This window comes from Clupea harengus, chromosome 16 (genome assembly GCF_900700415.2).
Source record: "Clupea harengus chromosome 16, Ch_v2.0.2, whole genome shotgun sequence".
Classification (NCBI taxonomy): Eukaryota; Metazoa; Chordata; class Actinopteri; order Clupeiformes; family Clupeidae; genus Clupea; species Clupea harengus.
Window position 1 is genome coordinate 21,931,821 of NC_045167.1, and position 23,323 is coordinate 21,955,143.

General features: G+C 42.6%; 2 protein-coding genes and 1 non-coding gene across 6 annotated transcripts; all 3 read left to right on the forward strand.

Annotated features, from left to right (window-relative positions):
• The first annotated feature begins 1,990 nt into the window (after positions 1-1,990).
• On the forward strand, positions 1,991-9,792 carry LOC105900680 (zinc finger protein 454-like). Of its 2 annotated transcripts, none has more exons than XM_031582638.1 (9): positions 1,991-2,082; positions 3,926-4,128; positions 4,224-4,313; positions 5,029-5,124; positions 5,300-5,410; positions 5,665-5,782; positions 6,668-7,295; positions 7,905-7,954; positions 8,059-9,792. In XM_031582638.1, exons 1-9 carry the CDS (start codon positions 2,079-2,081, stop codon positions 9,033-9,035), a joined length of 2,277 nt encoding a protein of 758 aa, XP_031438498.1. In that variant the 5' UTR covers positions 1,991-2,078; the 3' UTR covers positions 9,036-9,792. The 2 variants fall into 2 exon arrangements, with proteins under 2 accessions (XP_031438498.1, XP_012683482.2); XM_012828028.3 differs by having other exon boundaries at positions 2,040-2,271.
• On the forward strand, positions 3,319-3,460 carry LOC116224245. Its single transcript, XR_004165517.1, has one exon. It is a non-coding gene; the product is annotated as a U4 spliceosomal RNA (small nuclear RNA).
• Positions 9,143-19,811, forward strand: LOC105900679 (zinc finger protein 91-like). Of its 3 annotated transcripts, none has more exons than XM_031582636.2 (10): positions 9,143-9,475; positions 9,828-9,890; positions 11,774-11,976; positions 12,179-12,283; positions 12,762-12,857; positions 13,001-13,111; positions 14,516-14,639; positions 15,077-15,875; positions 15,965-16,023; positions 17,085-19,811. In XM_031582636.2, exons 2-10 carry the CDS (start codon positions 9,863-9,865, stop codon positions 19,286-19,288), a joined length of 3,729 nt encoding a protein of 1,242 aa, XP_031438496.1. In that variant the 5' UTR covers positions 9,143-9,475; positions 9,828-9,862; the 3' UTR covers positions 19,289-19,811. The 3 variants fall into 3 exon arrangements, with proteins under 3 accessions (XP_031438496.1, XP_031438497.1, XP_012683481.2); XM_031582637.2 differs by having other exon boundaries at positions 9,143-9,471; XM_012828027.3 differs by having other exon boundaries at positions 9,143-9,890.
• Positions 19,812-23,323: the final 3,512 nt, after the last annotated feature.

Below are 23,323 nucleotides of genomic sequence, written 5' to 3' on the forward strand. Positions count from 1 at the left end.
TGCAACTCAATGTGCTTTACATATACAATAACAGGAAAGACAATAAATAATTAAGATAAATTAAATAAAAATGATTAAAAAAATAAGAGTAAAGTGAAACAAGTAAAAAGAAGTTGATAAACATAAAATTAAAAGATTCAAAAGTAAGTCTAGTGGAAGACCTAATAATAATAATTTGTTTACAGAGCTCAGCTGATAGTACCTTTCACCTTAAATTTCAGTTGGGGTTTACAATTATACAGTGCCCTCCACAATTATTGGCACCCTTAGTGAATGTGACAAAAACAAGCTATGAAAAAAATGTCTTTGCTGTTTATCCTCTTGGTCTTTCACTCAAAATATTCACAAAAATCTTACCTTTTCATTTAAAGTAACAGTATGCAACAATTGTACAATTGTAAAATTATTGAAAGAAATTTATTTTTTTGACATTAAATAAATATTATTCTCCAAAACAGGTGTGCCACAATTATTGGCACCCCTTAATTTAATGTTTTGAGCAGCCTCCCTTTGCCAAGATAACAGCTCTGAGTCTCCTCCTATAATGCGTGATGAGGTTGGTGAACACAAGGCACGGGATCTGAGACCATTCCTACATACAGTATCTCTCCAGATTCTCCAGATTCTTAGGTCAACGCTTGTAGACTCGGCTTCAGCTCTTCCCACAGATTTTCTATGGGGTTTAGGTCGAGGGACTGTGATGGCCATGGCAAAACCTTTATTCGGCAGTCGGTGAACAATTTTTGTGTTGATTTTGAGGTGTGCTTCGGATCATTGTCCTGCTGGAAGGTCCAACCACGGCCCATGGGGGGTTGTTAGGTTTTCAATTAATATCTGCTGGTATTTGATGGAGTCCATGATACCATGTATCCTAACAAGATGTTGAGGGCCTTTGGAAGAAAAACAGCCCCGCAACATCAAAGATCCGCCACCATAATTCACAGTGGGTATGAGGTGCTTTTCTGTATGGCTATCTTTCTGTCTAAGCCAAACCCACCTTTGATGTTTATTGCCAAAAAGCTTTATTTTGGTCTCATCTGACCATATAACTCGGTCCCATTGAAAGTCTGACTTACATTTGGCAAACTGTAGGCGCTTTAGTTTGTTGTTGATCGACAGCAGAGGCTTTTTTCTGGCAACCCTCAAAAACAACTTGTGGTGATGTAGGTGGCGTCTGATGGTAGTTCTGGAGACTTTCTGACCCCAGGACTCAATTTACCTCTGCAATTCTCCAGCTGTGATCCTTGGAGATTCTTTTGCCAGTCGAACCATCCTCCTCACGGTGCGTGGGGTCAATTTACAGACAGGTCCTCTTCCAGGCTGATTCCTTACATCTCCTGTCGCTTTGAACTTCTTAACTATTGCCCTGATTGTGGAAATGGGTATTTTCAACTGTTTAGATATTTTCTTATATTCTTTTCCGGATTTCTGCAGCTCAACAACTTTTTGTCACACTTCGACACTGTGTTCTTTTGTCTTTCCCATCTTGATGAATGACTAAGGGTATTTGGCCTGTGTCATCTCATATTTATACCCGAGTGAAACAGGAAGTCATGGTTGACCACTTAAGAGTTCCTAATCAAACATGTGAACTTAAAAATGTAAAACATGACTGGTAATATACTTCAGTTAGATTTTAATTATAATATTTTTTAGGGTGCCAATAATTGTGGCACCCATGTTTTGGAGAAAAATATTTTATTTAATGTCAAAAAAAAAAATTCTTTCAATAATTTTACTTCAATGAAAAGGTAAGAATTTTGTAAATATTTTGAGTGAAAGACCAAGAGGATAAACAGCAAAGACACATTTTTTTATAGCCTGTTTTGCCCGTATTCACTAAGGGTGCCAATAATTGTGGAGGGCACTGTATGTCTACTTTAATTGAGAATGGCGCAGAAGGGTATTTGGCAAATCCCGCTGGGGGGCGCTGCTGCACTAACAGGATGTGCAGCAGCCTTGCAGTGGACATCCACCAGGCAGTTAGGGGGCGATAACGTTGCAAGAGTGTCGTGTTTAGCCTCGTGATTTTTTAAATTTACTTTACCGCTACTCATTCCGAATATCTGAGGAGAGCCATGGGTATGTTTGAAGAGTTGCTAAATATCTACAAGGGATACCTTTTGTAAACGACTAGCTCTACAAGCGTAATTCGTTTAACTAAAATGCGTTTTAAGTGTGATTGGCAAACAGTTAATGACTAGCAACCTTGCTGTCTAGTTAGCTTATTTCATCACTGACAAAATAACCTGACGTGGATCGTAATGACAGGTAGTAATTTGGCTGGGTAAAAAGTTTCTTGAATCGAAATGTCCCTCGTGAATTTACCTTGCCACTAGCAAAAATTAGGTTGGTAGCATATGTGTTGTGCCGGTATGTCAGTATGTTTTCAATCTTGAGTAGTGGGCAACTTTAATCCCAACGAAATCTAGGGTCAGTGCTAAGCAGAATTTGGGGGTTAGTGAATGTGTCACCGGTAGTTTAACGGGGTATATCGCCATAGTAATTTGCACCTAACCAATCAACGAACCTAACATATGATCAAGAAAACAGATTTAAACGTATAAAAGCACCGCTCACTGACCAATCAATTATCTTGGAAAATGGTGTCACAATTCTTGGAATATTGATTTACACGCCACAATACATCTAAGCAAGCCATTTAATGGAATACATCATTGTGATTACAGTCAGATCTACTCGTGCCTTAATGATGGGGCAGTGCTATTGATAAGACTAATTTACACATTCATACAGTCTACAATGTTTTATTGCCAGGTTTTGGCTGCACCAACTGTGTTGCTTTCTTTATACATGGTTATGGTTTGTTCTTGCGTAAAATACGCGGCTCTAGACCTCTCCGCGTCACCGCCCCTTTTACATTAAACGTGCTCATAGCTAGATTGGGAAAACCTGGGTTGGGTTATGCGTGCTTGCGGTTGTTGTTGGTGCGTCAAACCAGCTAACGAAAGTATACCGTGACTATGTTGAACTTGCTTCCTACTATAGGCCTCTGACAGCCAGTTCATGTTTATCAAGCTTTTACTTCCCTAAACAAACTCCATCTCCGCCTACTTGTGCGACGGCGTTTTACCATCCCAGCATGCAATATTCAGGTGGAAATATTGGTTATTCTCTACCAATTTCTGTAGTATTTTGAAGTACTCTTGTGGTGTCCATTGCTGTACAACAGCACAAAGGCTGTGACAGTATATTATTTAGCATAGGATGGATGATATTCTTTTAACAGTTGAGCTCACCACCTTTGTGATGACTGTGTTCCGTGACTGGGTGTGGCCAACATTCACATTACTTGTCAGCTTTGCGCAGTGGCAGTATCGTAGCCTATGAGGTTTATCCGAGGCGTGATTATTGCTAGTTGAAAACTTTACCCAATACCCCGCCCAAGACGACTTGCAATATAGTCGGCAACGGCAATTTTTGGTAGTCTCTAAGGAGACTGTTATGTTGTTGAAAGGAGCTTGGTTCATGGTGCTTTTGTGTGATAGCTAAATTGAAAATTGTTCTGCAAGTGCGATGTTCACAGGGGTAAAGATTGCGACAACCGCAGTCTTTTGCAGCCAAGCGTGACATTTCAGCTGAAGTGAGAGGCCTCTAAATAGGAGAGTAGCGTTGACGTCAGACGTTCACCTTGTATTTCTAAATTGGGCAAGCATAATTTAATCCACCTAATAAAAATCACAGCCCATGTACTTGCTGTTCAGAAATGTTGACAGTTGACAGACGTCTTTTTGTGACGTTTTGACCATTGCACCTGGATAAGCAGTTGATTCACTTCATAGGTTCTGCAGTTACAACGCAAAGCTACACACCAAGTAAAACAGTATTTGAAGTTAGGCATAGCCATATATGATGCAGGCTTACTTTGACTGAAAATCCCTCTTCCCTGTTGTGCTGTTTTTAGACTCCATGCCCCCTTTGTCATCCCTTCGGCTTTTGATTCCTCCTCTGCGGCTCATGTCAGCCTTCATGTGGCATGTTGCAGAAGAGCAGAAACTAGAGCATTATGAGAAGCTGGAGAACTTTGTCTCTCTGGTGACGAAGATGGTCCCAGACCTTCTTAGCCACAGGCAGAAAGCCACTCTGCTTATGGGACTTCGTGCAAAGGTGAGAACACCATTTCAGTGGTGTCATCATATCTCTGCTATGGGTGCATTCATTTTTCTATGATGATGTTGTTGTTGTTGTTGTTGATGTTTCAGATGTTGTTGGAGATGTGTAGAGGGGATCTACCTGTTGATTCACAGACTGTCAAAACTCATCTACATCAAATCCAATCTTCTCTTCCAAAAGTTAGTGGACCAAAATCATTTTTTCTTTCTCTTGCTATTTTGGTCTTTCCCATTGTGGTAGTATCAGGTCATGCATACAAATGTTATGCTGCACAAATTCATTGGCAATGTGTGTAAAATTACCCAAAAAGGATTGACTTTGTTTAACTCAATATGAAATTTTGAACACATAATGAGTTATCAACCAGTGAACCAGTCAGCCATCCATTACATCTTTAAATTATGATGTCTAATTCATCCAGCCATTGCATTAAATTACAATTAAATTACCTGCTGGTCATTTCACCAATTTTGGAAGAAACAGTGACATGGATCCTACAGTGCAAACAAAGTACAGAATAAACCTTTGTGCCGAAGAACTCCACTCTAGACTCCAGACTCCAGTAGACAATGACATTGTCAGTGTGCACTTTATTTCAAAGCTATTATAAAAAAAAAGAATTAAGTGCCTGAAGGTAGGCCTTTGAGGGTGAATGAACTAAGTAAACGTGTGTATTGCATTTAAAGCGGTTGCATGATATGGTCTTAGAGCTTAGACCCTGCCACTACTGATTAAAAAGGTACAGATGTTGGACCTGGGAGGGGTCGTTTATGATAAGAGATTTTAAGCCCTGATGTGGTGCAATATCATGCATCGTGGAATATGAACTTGCTTTGTTTTACCTTTTTTCTTGACCAAAACAAAAATCCGTTTTTCTTTTCTACTCACCCACAGCCTAGACATTCAGAAATGGACATTTTGCAAAGCAACTTGTTGAGTCTTATTTTAAAATTGTTGGAGGACCCAGTTAAAAAGGAAAAGTTTTTTCAGGTCAGTGACTACAAGCTCGAAAAAAGTATTGTCTTTTTAACATTATCTTCAGGGTTCAATCACATTGTTCGTTTTTTTAAATACTTTTTCTTTTAGTTAATTTGGACCTATATATGTTCAATCCAAACATTTCTTCCCATTTGTCATTCCCGATTCCTCCTATGCTGTCATCCAGAGGGTGTATCCTGTGAAATATGGGCCAGACTTTGACAAAGCTCTCCAGGTTCTGGTTTGTTTCTTCATTTCAAGACTGGAACAGCTCCTCCCAAAACCAAACTTTAAACAAGTATGTCTAATAATAATAATAATTCATTTCATTTGTAACGCACTCTTCATTCAGAAGAATCTCAGAGTGCCAACATATTAGAAACTAACTATAATAATACAATAAAATTAAAATTAGTTAACATAAGCATAATGTCTAGGTATCCCTTCACCTTCCACAAGAATACATTTAGGTACATCAGTGTTGAGGAAGCCTCCAGTGCATGGGTTTTTTACTCTGTAGCCTCAAGGTCAGTTTTATCCTCCATTTGTTAGGTTGCCTCCTGGATGAACAGTCCCTCTCTCTGGGACGAATGTGAGCAGTATCTCAGTCAGACAGAGGACCTTCAGCTTCTCCTACAGGACAACTGCCACAGGTCCTTGGAAAAGAATGGTATCCTTCTTACAACATCTTTGGCATTTTTATATGTTGATTTGTTCACTATGTAGACAGTGGTATTATACTTCAAAGCCACATATATTTTCACTGTTCTGTCCTCAAAATGGCCCCTCAAATGTTTCTTATTTGTAGTTTAGGAAACAGGCAACATGGAATTCAAATAAACTATCAGAGCTGCTTCAGGAGCACAGAAAGGGAGGGGTGTAATTTGATTGGCTGTTGAGCTAAAACATCATCGACCCTTCACCAGAATCACGGACTGCATGTTTAACTGTTCAGAGCTCACTCTTGTTTAATTACTGTTTACTTTCGGTTCAGTTCTTTTAGTTCAAAATATCCACCACATTGATAGATTACGTAACATTGCATCTCACCAGCTTAGGGGAAGTAAGCCATAGGCTTCACTATGTAATAATAATAATAATAATAATAATAATAAACTTTATTTATATAGCACCTTTCATGCAAAAGAATGCAGCTCAAAGTGCTTAATGTACAGTGTATTATGTAGCTACCTTACTGCATAGAATACTTTACTACAAGTACAATACACAACACGAATGTACACAAAATTCTATAAGGTTTAGTAACACTAAACTGAGCCCCAGGAGGGGAACTCTAACTTAACCCCTGTTTATACCACAGTTGCTCTTCTGCATCTTGGGATGAGGTTTGCCCATAGATGTCAGTCACTGATGTCTCATGGATAGCATAGCATAGCATAGCATAAGCCCTTACAACTTGTGTTTACTGCGGTTTAGTGTTTACAACTGTATTTATTAATTTAGGAGAAAAAAAACTGATTTGGAAAATAATGTTTTTAATCAATTCATACTTGTCACCTTTTTCACTTCTCAAGTTTTCCCTCATCCTCCATAGGTCTTCCGTCTGTAGTGGAGGACAGAATCATCGACTCCTTGTCACTGTCACCTACAGCTACTGCACACCGCAGTCAGAACGACATGCAAAGTGAGCCGTGTTTGGACGCACAGAGCTCCTCTTCTCAGACCACACACCAAGCCAACCAGAAAATACAGGGGCTTCTCCAGAACTGCCAAGAAGTTGACACAACCTCAGGTGTTGGCAAAGATAAACAGAGGCAGTGTGATATTGAAGATGATGATGAATATGATGTTGGGACTGAACTTGATCTGAGCGAATATGGGGGAAGGGAGAAGGAGATTACAGAAGACACCAATGTTTCAGATTTTGCCCATAAATTTGAAACACACAGAGGAACACCTCCGACTGCTTCAGAGAGCTTTGATATGGAAGACATCACTGTAGAGAAACCGACTCTTCCCGACACCTCTGGTCAAAACCATGGTGAGACATTGTCAGGAGGGGTACCTATGGACACCACTTTACCTTCAGAGTTCTGCTCGACTTTTCCAGTCAACAGAAGTGATCAGACCGTGCAGGAGACACCAGCTGGGACTCGTCATGGCAACAGAATGAACCGGAATGCCAACCTGACAGTACCATCCCAAACCTCAGCCCAGCAAATGTAAGAGCAACAAATCAGTATAAAAAGAATTGTCAATACCATGACATGGTAAAAAATCACTGTTTTGCTACTTCATTGGTACAGTCCTTATCAGTTAAAGAAATGTGTCACAGTTAATACAGGTCAGAGAAAGTTGCTAAGTAATGTATGTGTGTGGTGTCCTTTCAGAACTCTCTTGGTGCTCTCAGAGTAATGTATGTGTGTGGTGTCCTTTGAGAACTCTCTTGATGCTCTCAGAGTAATGTATGTGTGTGGTGTCCTTTGAGAACTCTCTTGATGCTCTCAGAGTAATGTATGTGTGTGGTGTCCTTTGAGAACTCTCTTGATGCTCTCAGAGTAATGTATGTGTGTGGTGTCCTTTGAGAACTCTCTTGATGCTCTCAGAGTAATGTATGTGTGTGGTGTCCTTTGAGAACTCTCTTAGTGCTCTCAGAGTAATGTATGTGTGTGGTGTCCTTTGAGAACTCTCTTGATGCTCTCAGAGTAATGTATGTGTGTGGTGTCCTTTGAGAACTCTCTTAGTGCTCTCAGAGTAATGTATGTGTGTGGTGTCCTTTCAGAACTCCCTTAGTGCTCTCAGAGTAATGTATGTGTGTGGTATCCTTTCAGAACTCCCTTGGTGCTCTCAGACACTTCCAACGACCAAGACGATAGGAATGGTAGGATCCATTCCGAACATACTTTAAAATTGTGAATCATTCTTTTGTTGTTTGTTTTATCTTCGTATGACCTCACTTTATACACATTTTCTCTGGGTCTGTAGAAGAGGAGCTCTCGCAGGGTGTGGCTGACTCCCAAGTTGTCTTTGATTTGACAAGCAAGGGCTCTTCCTCATCAACCCCCACTAAGAGCCTTGTGTCTCAGTGGGCCAAAAAGAAGAAGAAGAAGAAGAAGGAGAAGAAGAAAACGCACATCAGCACTCCATTCCAGTGCTCTCACTGTGGCCGGGAGTTTGAGACGCTTTCAGGCCTGTCGAGTCACAAGCGGGCCCATCGTGACTGTGCGGATTCATCTCCTCCATCCTGCTCTGAAGAGACACCAAAAGAAACCGAGGTGACTATGGCACGGATCAGACAAAGTGAGTGTGCGTTCTGCGGGATGAATATCTCCACTGAGGAGATGAATAACCACCTGTTGACGCACAAAGGGATCAGGCCTTATCGTTGTAACCACTGTGACAAAAGCTATGTTAACAGATCTAGCCTTAAGGCTCATGTGTCCAACCACACAGGTGAGAAGCCACACCTTTGCGAGGAGTGTGGCAAGAGTTTCTTTAGTCCCGGCTATCTTAGGGCTCACATGAAGAATCACTCCGCTGATAAACACCACTGCTGCCCCTACTGTGGTAAATTGTTCAGCTTTCTGGGAAGCCTCAACGTGCACATTTGCATCCACACCGGAGAGAGGCCCTACTTGTGCTCAACGTGTGGGAAAAGCTTCCAGCTTGCGACATGCCTGCAGGTGCATGAGCGCTGTCATACTGGGGAGAAGCCATACAAGTGTGGAGTATGTGACCGGGGGTTTACCACCTCCTCTCACCGCTTGGTCCATGCACGGATGCACACGGGGGAACGCCCTTTCTCCTGCTCCGTGTGCGGGAGACGTTTTTCACGGAAATATGACCACAAAAAGCACATGCAGACTCACTCAGGAGACAGACCGTACAAATGCCCGGAGTGTCGCAAGAGTTACACCCGCATGTATCACCTGAAGACACACAGAAAAACACATAGGAAATGATTTCTGTGGAGGAAGGTTTTGTGACCAGAAAGCTATGATTGCATGCGACATGCTATATTTTATTTTTGTTAAATTAAAAATGACCAATTACTTAAAAGTTCTAGTCGGGCGCGCTTGTTCAAAATGGTACGCCACTTGTGAATTATTTGCATAAAACTTCCTAATAGCAGAGCCCTATTGCCTCTTTCCATCAAAACAGAGCCACAGGGGCTCTTCCATTAGAAAGTTTACCACGTACTGACTTAATTTAGCCATGTTTGTCTCTAAACCATGTTCTTGGAATACCCCCAGGTCAGTTGTTAATTTTCACTCATTATTTGGTTTTATGCAGTGCAAAGCTGTAATGGTGGCTGCAAATATAAACAGTTTTTTTTTCTAGTGATGCTCAGAAGTAATCCCCCATCATCCAGATCAAGGAAAGATTAAAGGCTGATATGTGTGTATGTTAAATTTGAACTCTCATTGCTTAGGCTACTTTCTCCCATGGTGATGTTGCATACTTCCAATTCAAATATACTTACAAATGTAATTATTGTTGCTTTATAATCACATAATGAAAATAATATGTTATGTGAACGTATAAGTGATTTGCATAAGATAAGTAGATAAACGAAGAAGTAAAGGACCAGAAATGGAATAGGAAAAACTTTGTCAGAAGTATGCGAACTCGCCAAACTCCTAACCAGTAGATGGCAGTAGTAAGTGTCATTAATACAATGTTTGGTCATGTAAAAAGAAGAAAAGAAAATTGAAATAACTGACGTGTTTTGACATACTTTGATCTTTTTTCAGAGGTTTAAAGATAAATTCTGGTAGACAGTTGCGAAATGCAACCACAATCTATAGCGAAAGAAGGTAAGTGAAATATTTGCTGCACACATGCTTGGGTTCCAGAAAGTTACCCTTACGTTCGTGAGTGTGTTTAGCAAACATTAGCCAGCTAGCAAACAACTTTGTCATCTCTGTTGAATGGTTAGCTTTTAAACGTGAACTACACGTTTTAATGATACTCTAGCACTCAAGCTTCCTGAGATATGACGATAAAATCGTAGTACTCATTGTGGATAGTGGTCTAAACGGAGGGATTAATGTTAGTCGAAATTAAGCTTGTCAATACCTGTCAGTGTAGTTATCTACTGGTGCCTTTAATCTTGTATACATGCCCTTACTGCTCCACGTCTTACCAACACCCTCTTACATTCTGCATAGATCAGCGCGCAATATTATTTGTCAAACTCCTACCTTGACAAAGGCATTTGTGTGGTATGGAAATTAGGCAACGTCATGTGGTTTTCAGTTTGGATTCAGTTCTCAAACAGGACAACTGAGTGATCTCAATCTTAGAGTACTCAGCTCAAATAATGAGGCAAGCCTAATCTCAATACTCTCTTGCATAAAACCTTTTTATCCATTATCCATTTTGTCTGTTTAGATGTGCTTGGCAACCAAAGGACGAGGATTAGTATTAGTAAACAATTCGACTCTCAGGCTGAAGTAGTTGCAAATCAGAATTAGAAGAGTTAATGATGATTGACAGTAATCAATAATCCAATGAATCTTATATTAATTTGTATTTGTTGCCTTTTAATTGGACTTAGGTTCAAATGTAACGGTCTCTGGTTGAATGTCCTGCCATATGGAATGCCCTAGAGAGGTGTCTTCATCACCTCTCCTCTCAGGTCATATCAAAGTGTCATAGTATTCTTTCTACCCTCCACCCCCATACAGGCCTCTGAAACATCTGCTCACAGCTGTATATCTTAATTAACAACTTCTCCCGTAAACCAACATTGTGGCAGTTCTCGCATCAGAGGAAGCAGACTGATACATATTCATGTAGGGTCGGGGCTAGTGGTTGACACCCATTATGCTGTTTAGGATACTTAAACTTGGACTGATTCAAAGTCTAATCAGAGACAGGGGTGGATCTGCTGAGTGAAACCTTCCTCTCTCCCTTGATGCGCATCATTGCAAGGATAAAGCCTGTTTCCTGATTGATCATTCTCCAACCGAGTTTCCACCAATCTTTGATATTAGACAAATTCACCAACAGAGCTCTAACACCAGAGACCACATTTGAAATCTTAGCAATCATATAGACTCAGATCCCACCTTCACCAGTCTATCAAAGCCATTCATATAGACTCAGATTTCACCTTCACCAGTCTATCAAAGCCATTCATATAGACTCAGATCTCACCTTCACCAGTCTATCAAAGCCATTCATATAGACTCAGATCTCACATTCACCAGTCTATCAAAGCCATTCATATAGACTCAGATCTCACATTCACCAGTCTTATCAAAGCCATCACCAAAACAGCCTGCTGTCATCTTAAAATATAGCCCGAATCAAGGGTTTGGTGTCCCGAAAAGACCGAGAAGCTCATTCATGCTTTTATCTCCCGAATGGTGGACTACTGCAATGGTCTTTTAACTTGACTTTCCACAAAGATCATTTAACAGCTGCAGCTCATTCAGAACGCTGCTGCTAGAGATTTATCTGTGACCAACAGATTATTCCAGTTTTAAAATATATTTATCTTTTAATTATATCACTGACTTTTAATCACACATGTTCATTCTATGTTATGTACTTTGTACTTTATTTTAATGATATTTAAAAAAAAAGAAACCTGTTATTTGTTTTTTCACTCTTCAGCACATTGTCTTTTTCTTTTGGATTTTGCTTTTGTTTTTGTTTATGTAAGTATTGTATTGCCTCTGTGCATCCCTAGAGCCTGGCCCCCACGTGTCAGTCCTGCGCCTGCTGACTCCTCCACTGCGACTGCTCTGCGCCACCATTTGGCAAGTGGTCCAGGAGAGGGATGTGTTCAATTATGGGATGTTGGAGGAATTTGTGACACTAACTACAGAGACAGTCCCTGAGTTGTTAAGTCACAGACAAAGGGCCCAGCTTATCCTTGGGCTGCGAGCAAAGGTAAGATCACTCTAAAGATAGGAGGTTCACTGACCAATGCTAGCTAAATATGTAAAGTATTGAAAGTATTTTTTCACAGAAAGAGAGTTGGGACAAAGCTGAGATCTTACAATCATGTTTACTGATTACTGTTTACTGATTGGCATACAGGCCTAATGTATAAGGCCAGCATTGCTACGCTAATGTACTGTTTTCCTTTCAGGTGGTCCTGGAGTTGTGCCGGTCCGAGAGCTCGACTGATACTGAAACCATTCAGCATCACCTGGACCGAATCCGAATACCTGCTGCACATCTTGCAGAGTTTTCGGTAAGTTGGAAAGCACAGATGTGTCCAATGGAAAAAATTATTAGCTAAAAGCTGACTTGCAAACAAATGGCCTCCAGCTGATGGATGCGAATAGATTAAATAGGGGAAAACATACCCTATAAGAGTTCTTAGTGTTTTACAGTTAGTTGGATGAATTTAGGTTTTTACCTTTTTTTCTATCATCAAATATCAATCCAGGTTTCATTTTTTCATTTTGTTTTGTATTTTGATCGGATATAGCAGGAATCAGGAGTGAAGGGTAGCCATTGCATATTTAACATCAGCACAGCGTAGCGTTTATCAGATTGGTATCAGTCAGCTTTCATTTATCAACATGCTTTGATTGGCCCTCAATTCAAAACGTTATGGGTGCAGTCGTTTTTCTTGCACTAATAGAGAAGTACTAGCTTCTGTTTGAGGAAGGATGTACGTTTTTGGTAGCATTTTGTTGACCGGTATGCCGTGTTTCCCCTTTTAGATGAGCGATGCCGATGTTGAAACTTCAGAATCTAATTTCCTTGCCCTTGTGGATATTCTGCTGAATGACCCTATTGAGAGAGATATCTTCTTTCAGGTCAGCCCAGTCAAATACATTTTATAATAATTATGTACATGCTTATAACTAAACATATATTGATGAAATTGTGAGCTAGTGTTAAGATCTCTGTATTAGATTCTAATGTATGACAATTGCTGTTGATTTAAATGGATGTCTAGGAGGTGTTTCCAGTGGAGTATGGGCCAAAGTACGACCATGCGTTGCAGAGACTGATCTGGATATTTGTCTCCAGACTTGAGGAGGTCCTTCCTGTACCCAGCATAACCAAGGTATGACCCCCGCTAAAGTTTCTACTTTTAGATCACATTGCAGGAAAAGGTAACAGGCTCACAGATGGATCCTAAAGGCCGAGATGTGCTTCTACGACTGCGTTACTGCCTGGCCGCATTGATTGTTTATTTACCTCCCGGCCTTTTTCTACACACACACACACTCACACACACACACACACACACACACACACACACACACACACACACACAGTGAGCGATGGCGACCGAGAGAGAAAGACAGGTGTTGGAGTTGGAGTTGGAGCTGTCCCTACCTGCTTGTTAAGAAGTACTCAGTTTCCACTGCGATGCATATTCTGGCTGGTAGAGCTGGCTTGTAGTAGTGCAGGTCTCCCTATCTTGTTGCTGTGGTGTAGTTGATAGGGGTGGGAATTTCTACAGAGCTGTTGTTCGTTTTATATAAATACAATTGAATTGAATTTAACTGAATTTAACTGAATTGAAAGTTCGATACTATCATGATATTTTGGCCATGATATGATATTGCAATTCTTTACATTTTACGATACAGCAAAAATGAATCCGACGCTGCGGTCAAATAGTCAAAAACAATGATTTCTTTTGTCTTTTTTTTTAACCACTAGTCCTTGACCTTAAATGAAAATGTCATGAGGTCAAGGGAAGATGTGAAGGAGAATTCATGAGGACAACTAACGACTGCCCTTACACTAGGCTACGTAATTATGCAACGGTGGATGTTATTGACATGGGAAATGTTGCTGCTGCAAGGATGCACTATAATGGCACTATCTCCTTTCCTTTCGTAAAGGATGGTCCAGTACCCTATGATAAAGCAGATAAGACAGGATGGTCCAGTACCCATGATAAAGCAGATAAGACAGGATGGTCCAGTACCCATGATAAAGCAGATAAGAAAGGAAGCATTTAAGCACATTCCTTGGAATATAGACAATTCGACCAGTTCTTATCATGGCTGCCACTTAGATAATTCCAGGTCGTTTCACTCAGTTAGGAACACTCATAAGCAAGAAGGAAACTATACCACCGCAGTCCAAGGCAGCCACCAGCAGAGGGAGCTAAACAGGCTTTGATGTGTTTAAAAAAAACTTTCTGTGAGGCTTCACTAATCTGACCGACTCACATTAATTCCCCCATATACAGGGGCAGATTTGCATGGTTCTAAGTTCTGTATGGGAGATGTGACCTGACACCTTAGTTTACCTTGTTCATAGGTTAGCATGCTAAAGTTGGTCAAAGAGCTAGGCCCCCTTTGTTTTGTATCAGTAGCCACACAAAAGTGTTCTGTCGGTTTGTAACTGTATGTGTACATGGACCAACAAGCAGGTTCCTTGCAAAGTTTGTTTTGTGTAATGTCATTTGGCATTTTATTCAGTCAATATAAAGTGAGGCATTTTCTTTCAGGTAGCTTCCATGCTTAGGGTTGCTCCTTCTGTCACGGAGGAGTGTTTTCAAGCCCTTTCACATCCTCAGGAGTTGCTGAACTCTCTACATCATCACAAAAATCATCCAGATACTGAAACCAAGGGTAAAGACAATTTTCACCTTGTATTTTGTACTGTATTTCCCCCCACAGATATTATTTGCTGAAGAGAGATGTGAACAGCTGGCCTGCAATAGAGTGTTGATACATTTTAGTTCCTTGCTGTTTGATCTTTAGTTATACACAGGAATATTTCTGATGCTATTGGTTGGAGACCTCTTACAGCAGCCAAACCTCTCACTCTCACATGCAAATTTCTCCACCTCTGATATGGCAACCTCATACACACTCAAAGGCTACCTTATGCGTGGCAAAAGCCAAACTGCAAGCACCAACATTTTAATTTACCGGGCTACAAGGTCTTGTCAATGGTATTGATAGCCTTAACAATTAAGTCTTTAAGCTCTTCAACCTGTCCTCTGTGAAATTAAAGATTGATTCATGTCGTCTCTTCTGTCTGCCGTCTCTTCTCTTAATTACAGCAAGTTCACCAGCACAGCCCTCTCCAGATGACGACTGCATCTTCTCCTGTCTATCACATCCTCCCTTGGTGCGAGTAGTGATGGACACGGAGCGCAAAGCCTCCGAAATTGAATTTGAGTCGTCTTATTGTGAAGAGGTCTCGGTAGAAAGTGAAGGGGTGAGTGCTTCAGCCACTGAGGTCCACATCGAGTATGTCAAGTCTGAGGAAGAAATGAGCACAAACAGTGAAGAGAGGAGCTCCAGAAAGGAGAAGGTGGTCGAGACTGCTCACGAGGAAGGAATGAGCACAAACGGTGAAGAGAGGAGATCCCGAAAAGAGGAGGTGGTCGAGATTGCTCACTCCCAGCGTGACGACGTGCATGAGGACGGTGAGCACCACGGAGAGCGGGTTTGTGAGGAGGTGCAAGTCGATTCGCCCCAGAAGACGGCGACTCCTGATGAGGAAGAGCCACTAAACTCAGACGAGGCCACCAGCTGTCAAGCTGTCAAGTTCATCAAAGAAGATGGAATGGTGGCGGACGCTTATGAAGTGACTATCGAGGACAGGCCAGAGAGAAGGGAGAAGACAGAAGACTGGGAGGGACAGACGGTATCTGCACATGAAACCAGAGGTGATCCACGGAATGACGTTTGTCTGCAGCGCCATCCCACTGTTAAACTTGAGAGAATTGACATCACAGGCAAACCTTTGCCACCACCCCTCCCGAGACAGAGTGGCAGGGTCCGGAGGAAGAGAGTGAGGTTGCTCTGGAGGAAGAATAGAGGGCCTGAGATCACTTGGGTTGATTCAGAAGATGAGTAAGTGGCGGTTGGTTTGGTATTAGCAGTTCATTTAATTATGTTGAAACTGGCTTGGAAGTTTATACCTTCTTATGTTCTTTTTTCAGGCTTGATCCGACTCCAAAGAATGTGCACTCCGTCAGAATTCCGAAAACAGCCAAATCAGGTAATTTATTTTACAGTGTTTGATATGAAACCCATTAGTTTAGTTAATTCATTAAGGCCAATTCATTTTTTTTTTTTGGTTGACTTTGAGGATAGACCAAGGAAGACAAAGAGGATAAACAGCAAAGACATATTTTTTTATAGCCTGTTTTGCTCATATTCACTAGGGGTGCCAATAATTGCGGAGGGCACTGTACATATGCCTGTGTGAATGACCAATCTTAATGTGATGTAGTAGGCTCATTCATAATGGTATATAGAAGCTATTCACCAAATTTCAGGCAAATCAGCCATAACATGTTTTCTCCTGCTGTTCTCATATGGCCTGGTCTATCTTAAAAATTAATTTTGTCTTTAAATCTTTACGTGTAACATTTACAAAATTCAAATGGCCCTCTTTCACCTGTTGAAGCAGTCATATTATTCAACCTTTCACGACTTGGGGCAGTACATTCTTCTTGGAACCCAGTGATCGCTGCTTGCGGCTCTATTTAAGCGTATTATTTTGATAGCGTATACCCCATCCTTTTATAAATGTCCATTTTAGTAGGCCTATATGTAGCGTTTACTATTGTATTCAAACATTTTGCCTTCAACTAATAGTTTTTACACTTCTATATAGACCTGCATATTTTTCAGTTTAGTTATACAGTGAAGCTCATATGTCAATTTCATAAAATTCTCAAATTTGCCACAAGAATATATCTGTTATAAAGACATGGGTTTATTGCTAACCAAGTCCCACCTGCAAATCAAACACTGACACATTATGCCAAGTAAAACAGGGTGTAGACATATCCCAAAGAATGGAGCTCAATATAAGTTGGGGGTTCCCACAACAACACTTAGCAATTGGGGACATTCGCAACTTTCCTTATGGTGAAAGACAGATGCCAAGGATGTGAACTTGAATTTCAAAGTATTTGCAAAAATGGGTGTACATGCAAAATAATACAAAATATGTAAAATGTTTCCAGGTGTACTGGAAAATGGGGGTACTGCTTTTTTGTAATATACTTTTGTTCTCTATAATTATAACATGTTGTTGACATTGTCTTGAAGATTGGGATGAGACGCCAGCATCTATGGCCTTCGCCTGCTCCAAGTGCTCTTTCCACGACGGCACCGAGGCCAGCCTGCACCAGCACCTCATGAAGAACCACCCGGAGGAGTTCAGCAGGCTCCTGTCGGCAGGCATCCGCCAGACAAGTGGTGCCGAGCCCCTAGGGAACCGAACCGCTGGTGCCTCCGTGCACGAAAAAGAGCTTCCCAAAAGAGGCTCCGTGTCCAAGACGTGCCCGGTGTGCACAAAGACTTTCACGCGTGGCTCCGACATGAGGAGGCACCTGAAGGGCCACTCGGGCGAGCGTCTGCACTGCTGCCCCGGCTGCGGAAGATGCTTCCAGCACCTCCACGACCTGAAGAGACACGCCGCCGGGTGCAGGGAACTCGCCGTCCCTCAGCCGAAACAGGATCCTCCGTCTGGGGAGGGCAATGAGCCAGAGTCCAACAGTCAACATGAGGAAAGGACTGAAGTGCTGGACACTACAGACAGTAGTAAGGAGGTCCCACAGGACTCTAAGGAGGTACCTCAGGTAGTCGAGGTGCCCACCTCCTCCATAGAACAGCCAGATAGTGTGACACCAGACCCAAGATTGTGTCCTGTGTGCGGCTTGGTTCTGGCTCGTTCCTCCGACATGGAGAGGCACATGAGATCCCATTCCGTGGAGAAGCCGTACGAGTGTCTGCACTGCTCCAAGACGTACCGCTACCCCTACAACTTAAAGAAACACGTTGACACGCGTCACAAAGGATTGGGCTCGCCTGAAAATGAAAGTGCAGAGAATCCCAATGATGGTTCCAATGACCAAACTGCTGTGAAGGTAGGCCCAGATCTAACTCTTTCACCGGGCGACGTGCACTCAAAAGTATGCCCTACGTGTGGCAAAACCTTCACCCGGGCCACCGACATGCGAAGACATCAGAAATGTCACTCAGGCCACCGCTTTGAATGCTCACAATGTGGCAAGGGTTTCCGTTACCCTTTTGACCTGAAGCAGCACAAGCAAAATTCCTGCACTGAGCCCTCCACCCAACCACAGGGAGTCATCTCTGCCAAGAGACCCCTCGTCTGTGGTACATGTGGTAAAAAATTCTCTTTCCTGACCCACTTTGAGAGACATATGAGAGCGCACCGCCAGGCCAACAAGCCCACCAAGCGGTGGCACAAGTGCGCCAAGTGTGAGGAGATCTTCAGGACGCTGTACGATCTGGGCAAACACCAGCGCTGCCACTGGGGCGATGACCCGCTGCGATGCACCCAGTGTGGCCGCCGCTTCTCCCACTCCAACCAGCTTGCCAGCCACAAGCAGGTCCACATGCTGGTGTTCACCATGAAGTGCACCATGTGTGAGGAAATATTCACCGATCTGGCAACCTTCCGGCTGCACTACTTGCAAGTTCACAACATCAAGGGCGCCTACCCGTGCTCTCACTGCGAGAAGAGTTTTACCGAGCTGTGCCCCTTGATCCGGCACCTACGCACGCACACGGGCGAGCGTCCTTACCAGTGCCCGCAGTGCCCCAAGAGCTTCTCGACGCCCTCCAAACTGTCCATGCACAAGCGGGCACACGGCGTCGTCGGCGAGAAGGCGGCCCCTCGGGAGCGGCGGCACCTGTGCCACGAGTGCGGCAAGTGTTTCTACACGTCGGCGGAGCTGCTGCGGCACGAGGTGGTGCACCGCGAGGAGCGCCCGCACACGTGCACCCATTGCGGCAAGGCCTTCAAGCGCATGCGCAGTCTGACGGCGCACACGGAAAGCCACATGGAGAGCCACGTGCGCATGCGCTTCCCCTGCTCCTACTGCGGCAAGACCTTCATCAAGGCGGGCGCCCTGGTGCGCCACCACCGCATCCACACGGGCGAGCGGCCGCACCGCTGCAGCGAGTGCAACAAGAGCTTCCTGACGCGCTCGGAAGTGCTCAAGCACATGCGCTTCCACACGGGCGAGAGGCCGTTCAAGTGCGAGGTGTGCAGCAAGAGCTTCACCCAGTCGTGCTACCTGACGGCGCACATGCGCACACACACGGGCGAGCGGCCCTACGCCTGTAAGGTGTGTGACAAGCGCTTCTCGGACAGCGCTCACCGGAAACGACACATGCTCATCCACACAGGGGAGAAGCCCCATGTCTGTGAACGTTGCGGTAGAGCATTCAATCGCAAGAACCTTTTGAATGTTCACCTGAAAACATGCACTATTGACTGAGTTGGTGAAATGAACTCATGGACAAGTGGCTATAAGGATGCCCAAGTGATCTTTTTCTTTCACTGATTATGAGTTCCTTTTGTGTAGTTTAGGAAACCGGAAACTACACGATTGCAGCTGATGTTATTTGCTTTCCTGGGAAACTGTGATTGATATAGTATGATACATCTCAGATTAATCATGCAAAATGTTCAGTGATTCTCAAACTATGTTCATGGACATTTAACAGAGGATTCGGATGGCAATTTAAGAATTTACAAAGATGACTTTGATAGGACCTAAATGATCCTAGGAAGTTGGAATGGTTTACACTGTAACTTGATTCAGCATGTTATTCAGTCAAATAAAATACAGTTCCTGCATTTCACTGTACATTTGTTACAAGTCATACATTCTTAAAATTAATGGACACTTTCATCAATATCCACTTCCTTTGAGAGGTATTTCTTGCCAAATTAGCTGTAAACTTTTGTATCATGTAAGGACGGGACCATTCCCCACATTAAAGAGCTGCTTACCTTTGCCTCATAACTATTTAGTAAATTCTGTACATTTGTCAATGAATTACTTAATCGGTCTGGCTTTACGCCCAATTACATTCTATACTCCCCTTCAAGTTTTACACAAAGATCAATGCCTTTCTGACCAACTGACAGAGCCTGCACTTTTGGCTCACATATATTCTCTGATTTGATGGCTGCTAATATCCTCTCCAAAACTGCTTTTCTGGAAATGTGATTGAAAAGGTTTTCATCAACAAAAATGTTGCACTGATGGTCAAAAGTTCAGCTGATATTGTTTGCAGCCAATGTATCTGTCCCCTGCATCTCCCCTGGGCTGTGAAGTGATTTTGATTCCAATAGCTACCCTCAGATGTAAATGTGTCCACCATTGACATTTACAGTAGCTGTTTTAACCATCCCCGATAGAGAAGAGGTGACACCTGATGAGAGCGCTTCAGCCAGGTTCATTCCAGTCTCCTCCCACCCGTTCATCTCTATTTTTCAACAGTCAATTTCTGCAATGACCCTTAATGGAATTGAGTGCGCAAGTTTGCAACACACTGTCATGTCTATTCTGTTCCACTCCTGAAGGATGACCTCCTTGAGTGCCTTGGCGTTTTAGAGGGAGTGCTGCTCGGCTTTTCCCTTCAAAATCCCCACAGGTGCTCAACAGGATTCAGCGCTCATACATTACTATAAAATAAAATAAAATAAAATAAAAAATCCACGGCCGGGATCACACACTTCTTATTGTACCCCTCCCCCTTGCAAGACATTTTGGATGCCGTCAGATTTAAAAACCTACCTACCCTAATTTTATCCTTCAGATCTATTCCCCCTCAACCACTACTTTTTACTTTACTTTACATTCTTCTGCTGAATCCACAGCATGACATGGAAATCCCACTTCCTCTCTTTAAGCTGATTCACTGTCATTGCTAATGAGGCCCACCAAAGTAGTGTCATCCGTGAACTTGATGATATGGTTTCTGCAGTGTCTGGCCAAACAGTGGTGGGTCATCAGGGTAAACAGCAATGGGTCGAGGATGCAACCCTGAGGGGCATCTATGCTCAGAGTGAACTCATGCTGGCTAAGATCTGTCTGTAAGGAAGCCCAAAATTCAGTTGCAAAGTGGCATGTTGAAACGTAATGGAACCAGCTTGTTTGGGACTAATTGGACCATTTTAGCCCCATGCGCTGCCTTATTAAAAGGTGCACCTCATTGCGCCGAGTGTTTTCCCTCTTCACCACCAACTTCAGCCTACCCTCCACAACGTGGGATGGCTGACTAGTGCCATTTCTCACACCGGGAGACAGAGGCAATGTGGTCTGAATGTTAATGATAATGACACCTAGATGTCTTGCTGCTTTGGAAGGAGCAAGAGATAAGGAGTCAATTTAGATTTTTCCGCGCATCGGCCCATAAACATAAACTTTTTTTTTTTAAACAAATAAACACTTTAATATATGAGGATTTACTTCTCAAAACCAGCAAGAGTCCTATTATAAATCTTATAAACTTGTGTGACATAGACAAGTTCCTACAGATGGGTACAGTGAATCCGGACAACATTATGGTTTAATTGAATTGTGTTCATTAATCATTTTGTGTATTATTGCTTGTTCTGTACAGTTGTGGTTGTCTGCATTTGCAAGTTTACAATTGTTACGCCCCTCTGCACCCCCTCTGGCCTTGCACTGGAGTCGGATGGTAAAACCTTACCCTGCAATTCAGTCTACTCTTTGGTCAGGACATTGTAGTGCCACCATGAGAGATGGAGTTGGGCTTCCTGATGAAATAGGAACTCTGAATCACTACCATAAGTGTGGCATATTTGTGTTATTTTGTTTTACTGAATCATTAGTGAGCATTCTTTTATTTGTATTATGTTATGTTGCTACAATAGCTAGCTAGACAGTTGTCGTAACGCTGGTAATTATCGACCTGCGTGTGTTATCGGCAAACGTTCACGTTGTCATGTTAATCCATTATTAAACTGAGCATATCGATTGTTAATCCATTATTAAATTTAGCATTTTGATTGTTTAACAGAATGGCCGATGTTTGACACTGTCCGATAACTGACATAGCTACGCTAGGACACTGCCCTGTCAGGTACAGGGTAATGCTAGTTAATAAACGTAGGTCTACATCTCAGTGCCTCTCCAGATGAGTTAAATTAACTGAAGGTAAATTAATTTAATCTTTCCCTGCAGTGCATGAACAATGCTGGTATGAGATGTTGTTATCTGCAATCGTGATGACCGTGAGATGAGGCCTCTCCCTCTTGCATTGTGATCTCACCCGGGGCGTAATTTCATGTAGAACCGCCACTGGCTACAATAAACTGAATGTTCCCTGTCACCTCAGAAAGCTTGGTGTATCTACTTCAGTAATCCTTTAATTTTGTGTTGTTAGAATGGGAGAAAAACAAGTAAGTTCAATGACAGATGAGAGACCACCAAGGGGTGGTCCACTGACTTAAGTATGTTTTGATGGTTGTAGTGCATTTTGCACCAAAGGTTAACTGATTTGCTCAGGTGTGTTTGGACTTATAACTTTATAGCTGTGGTTTAGGTCCACCTACTCAAATCAGTGCATCATCTCAAAATGCAGGGGCAACCCTCAAGATATGAACAATGTTCTTCATACTCACTGAAGTGTAATAGGAAATTGTTGTATTCCAGAAGGAAGCTATCACACTAGGATGATTTCCTAAAAGCTCTGTTTTACTGCAGTCATTTCTAAATGATATTGAGATACTGATTTTCAACTCTCAGTTCCAAAGGTCAAAACATGTCGACGCTTTAGGGAAACACAGCCTAGAACTACCTCACCACAATAACAGCAAAGGCAAGGTCACAATCATTAGAAACCCACATACAGGCCCGGGGTGGGTAGTCGGGAGAATCGGGAAAGTTCCCGGTGGGCCGCTTCACTTATGGGCCGGTCGAGAATTTAATTTTTTGACATTTGTCACGTTAGTCCATCTTCTCTTAAAGTAGGCTACAAACGTTCCGTATTCTGACACCGCAGCCTCTGCATGGGTTGTACCATGCGAGGGAGTTCTCCCCTCCCAAATAGAGATTAGGTTGGGTCCATAGCCCGTCTTTTCCAAAAAGTTTTCTCAGACTACGATAGCTGGGCCGGCCCTACCCCAACGATATGCGTCAGAGAGGATGGATGGGAGGAAGAGGGTCTGAAAAAGCCAGGTTGAAAAAAGAAAGGCATTGGAGGGGGATGCTGCCAAATTTGCCAAGCTTACCGATTTATTTTCAAGAGGACAAACACAAGTGGCAACTGGTAAAGAGAGACATAGGCCTAATGATTAGCAACGTAACTATTAGGCTAACGTTGTAGCGTTGGTTAATATCGTTGTAGCGTTGTCAACCTATTCGCAAGCAAAATATTACCAGAGATGGAGCTTAAAAGCAGGACCTGTTCCTCCTGCAAAAACTGCTATTTGTGTCCATTTAATAGCTACTCTCACAGTACAACCTCCTCACAGATGCGTATCATGTCATTGGGTT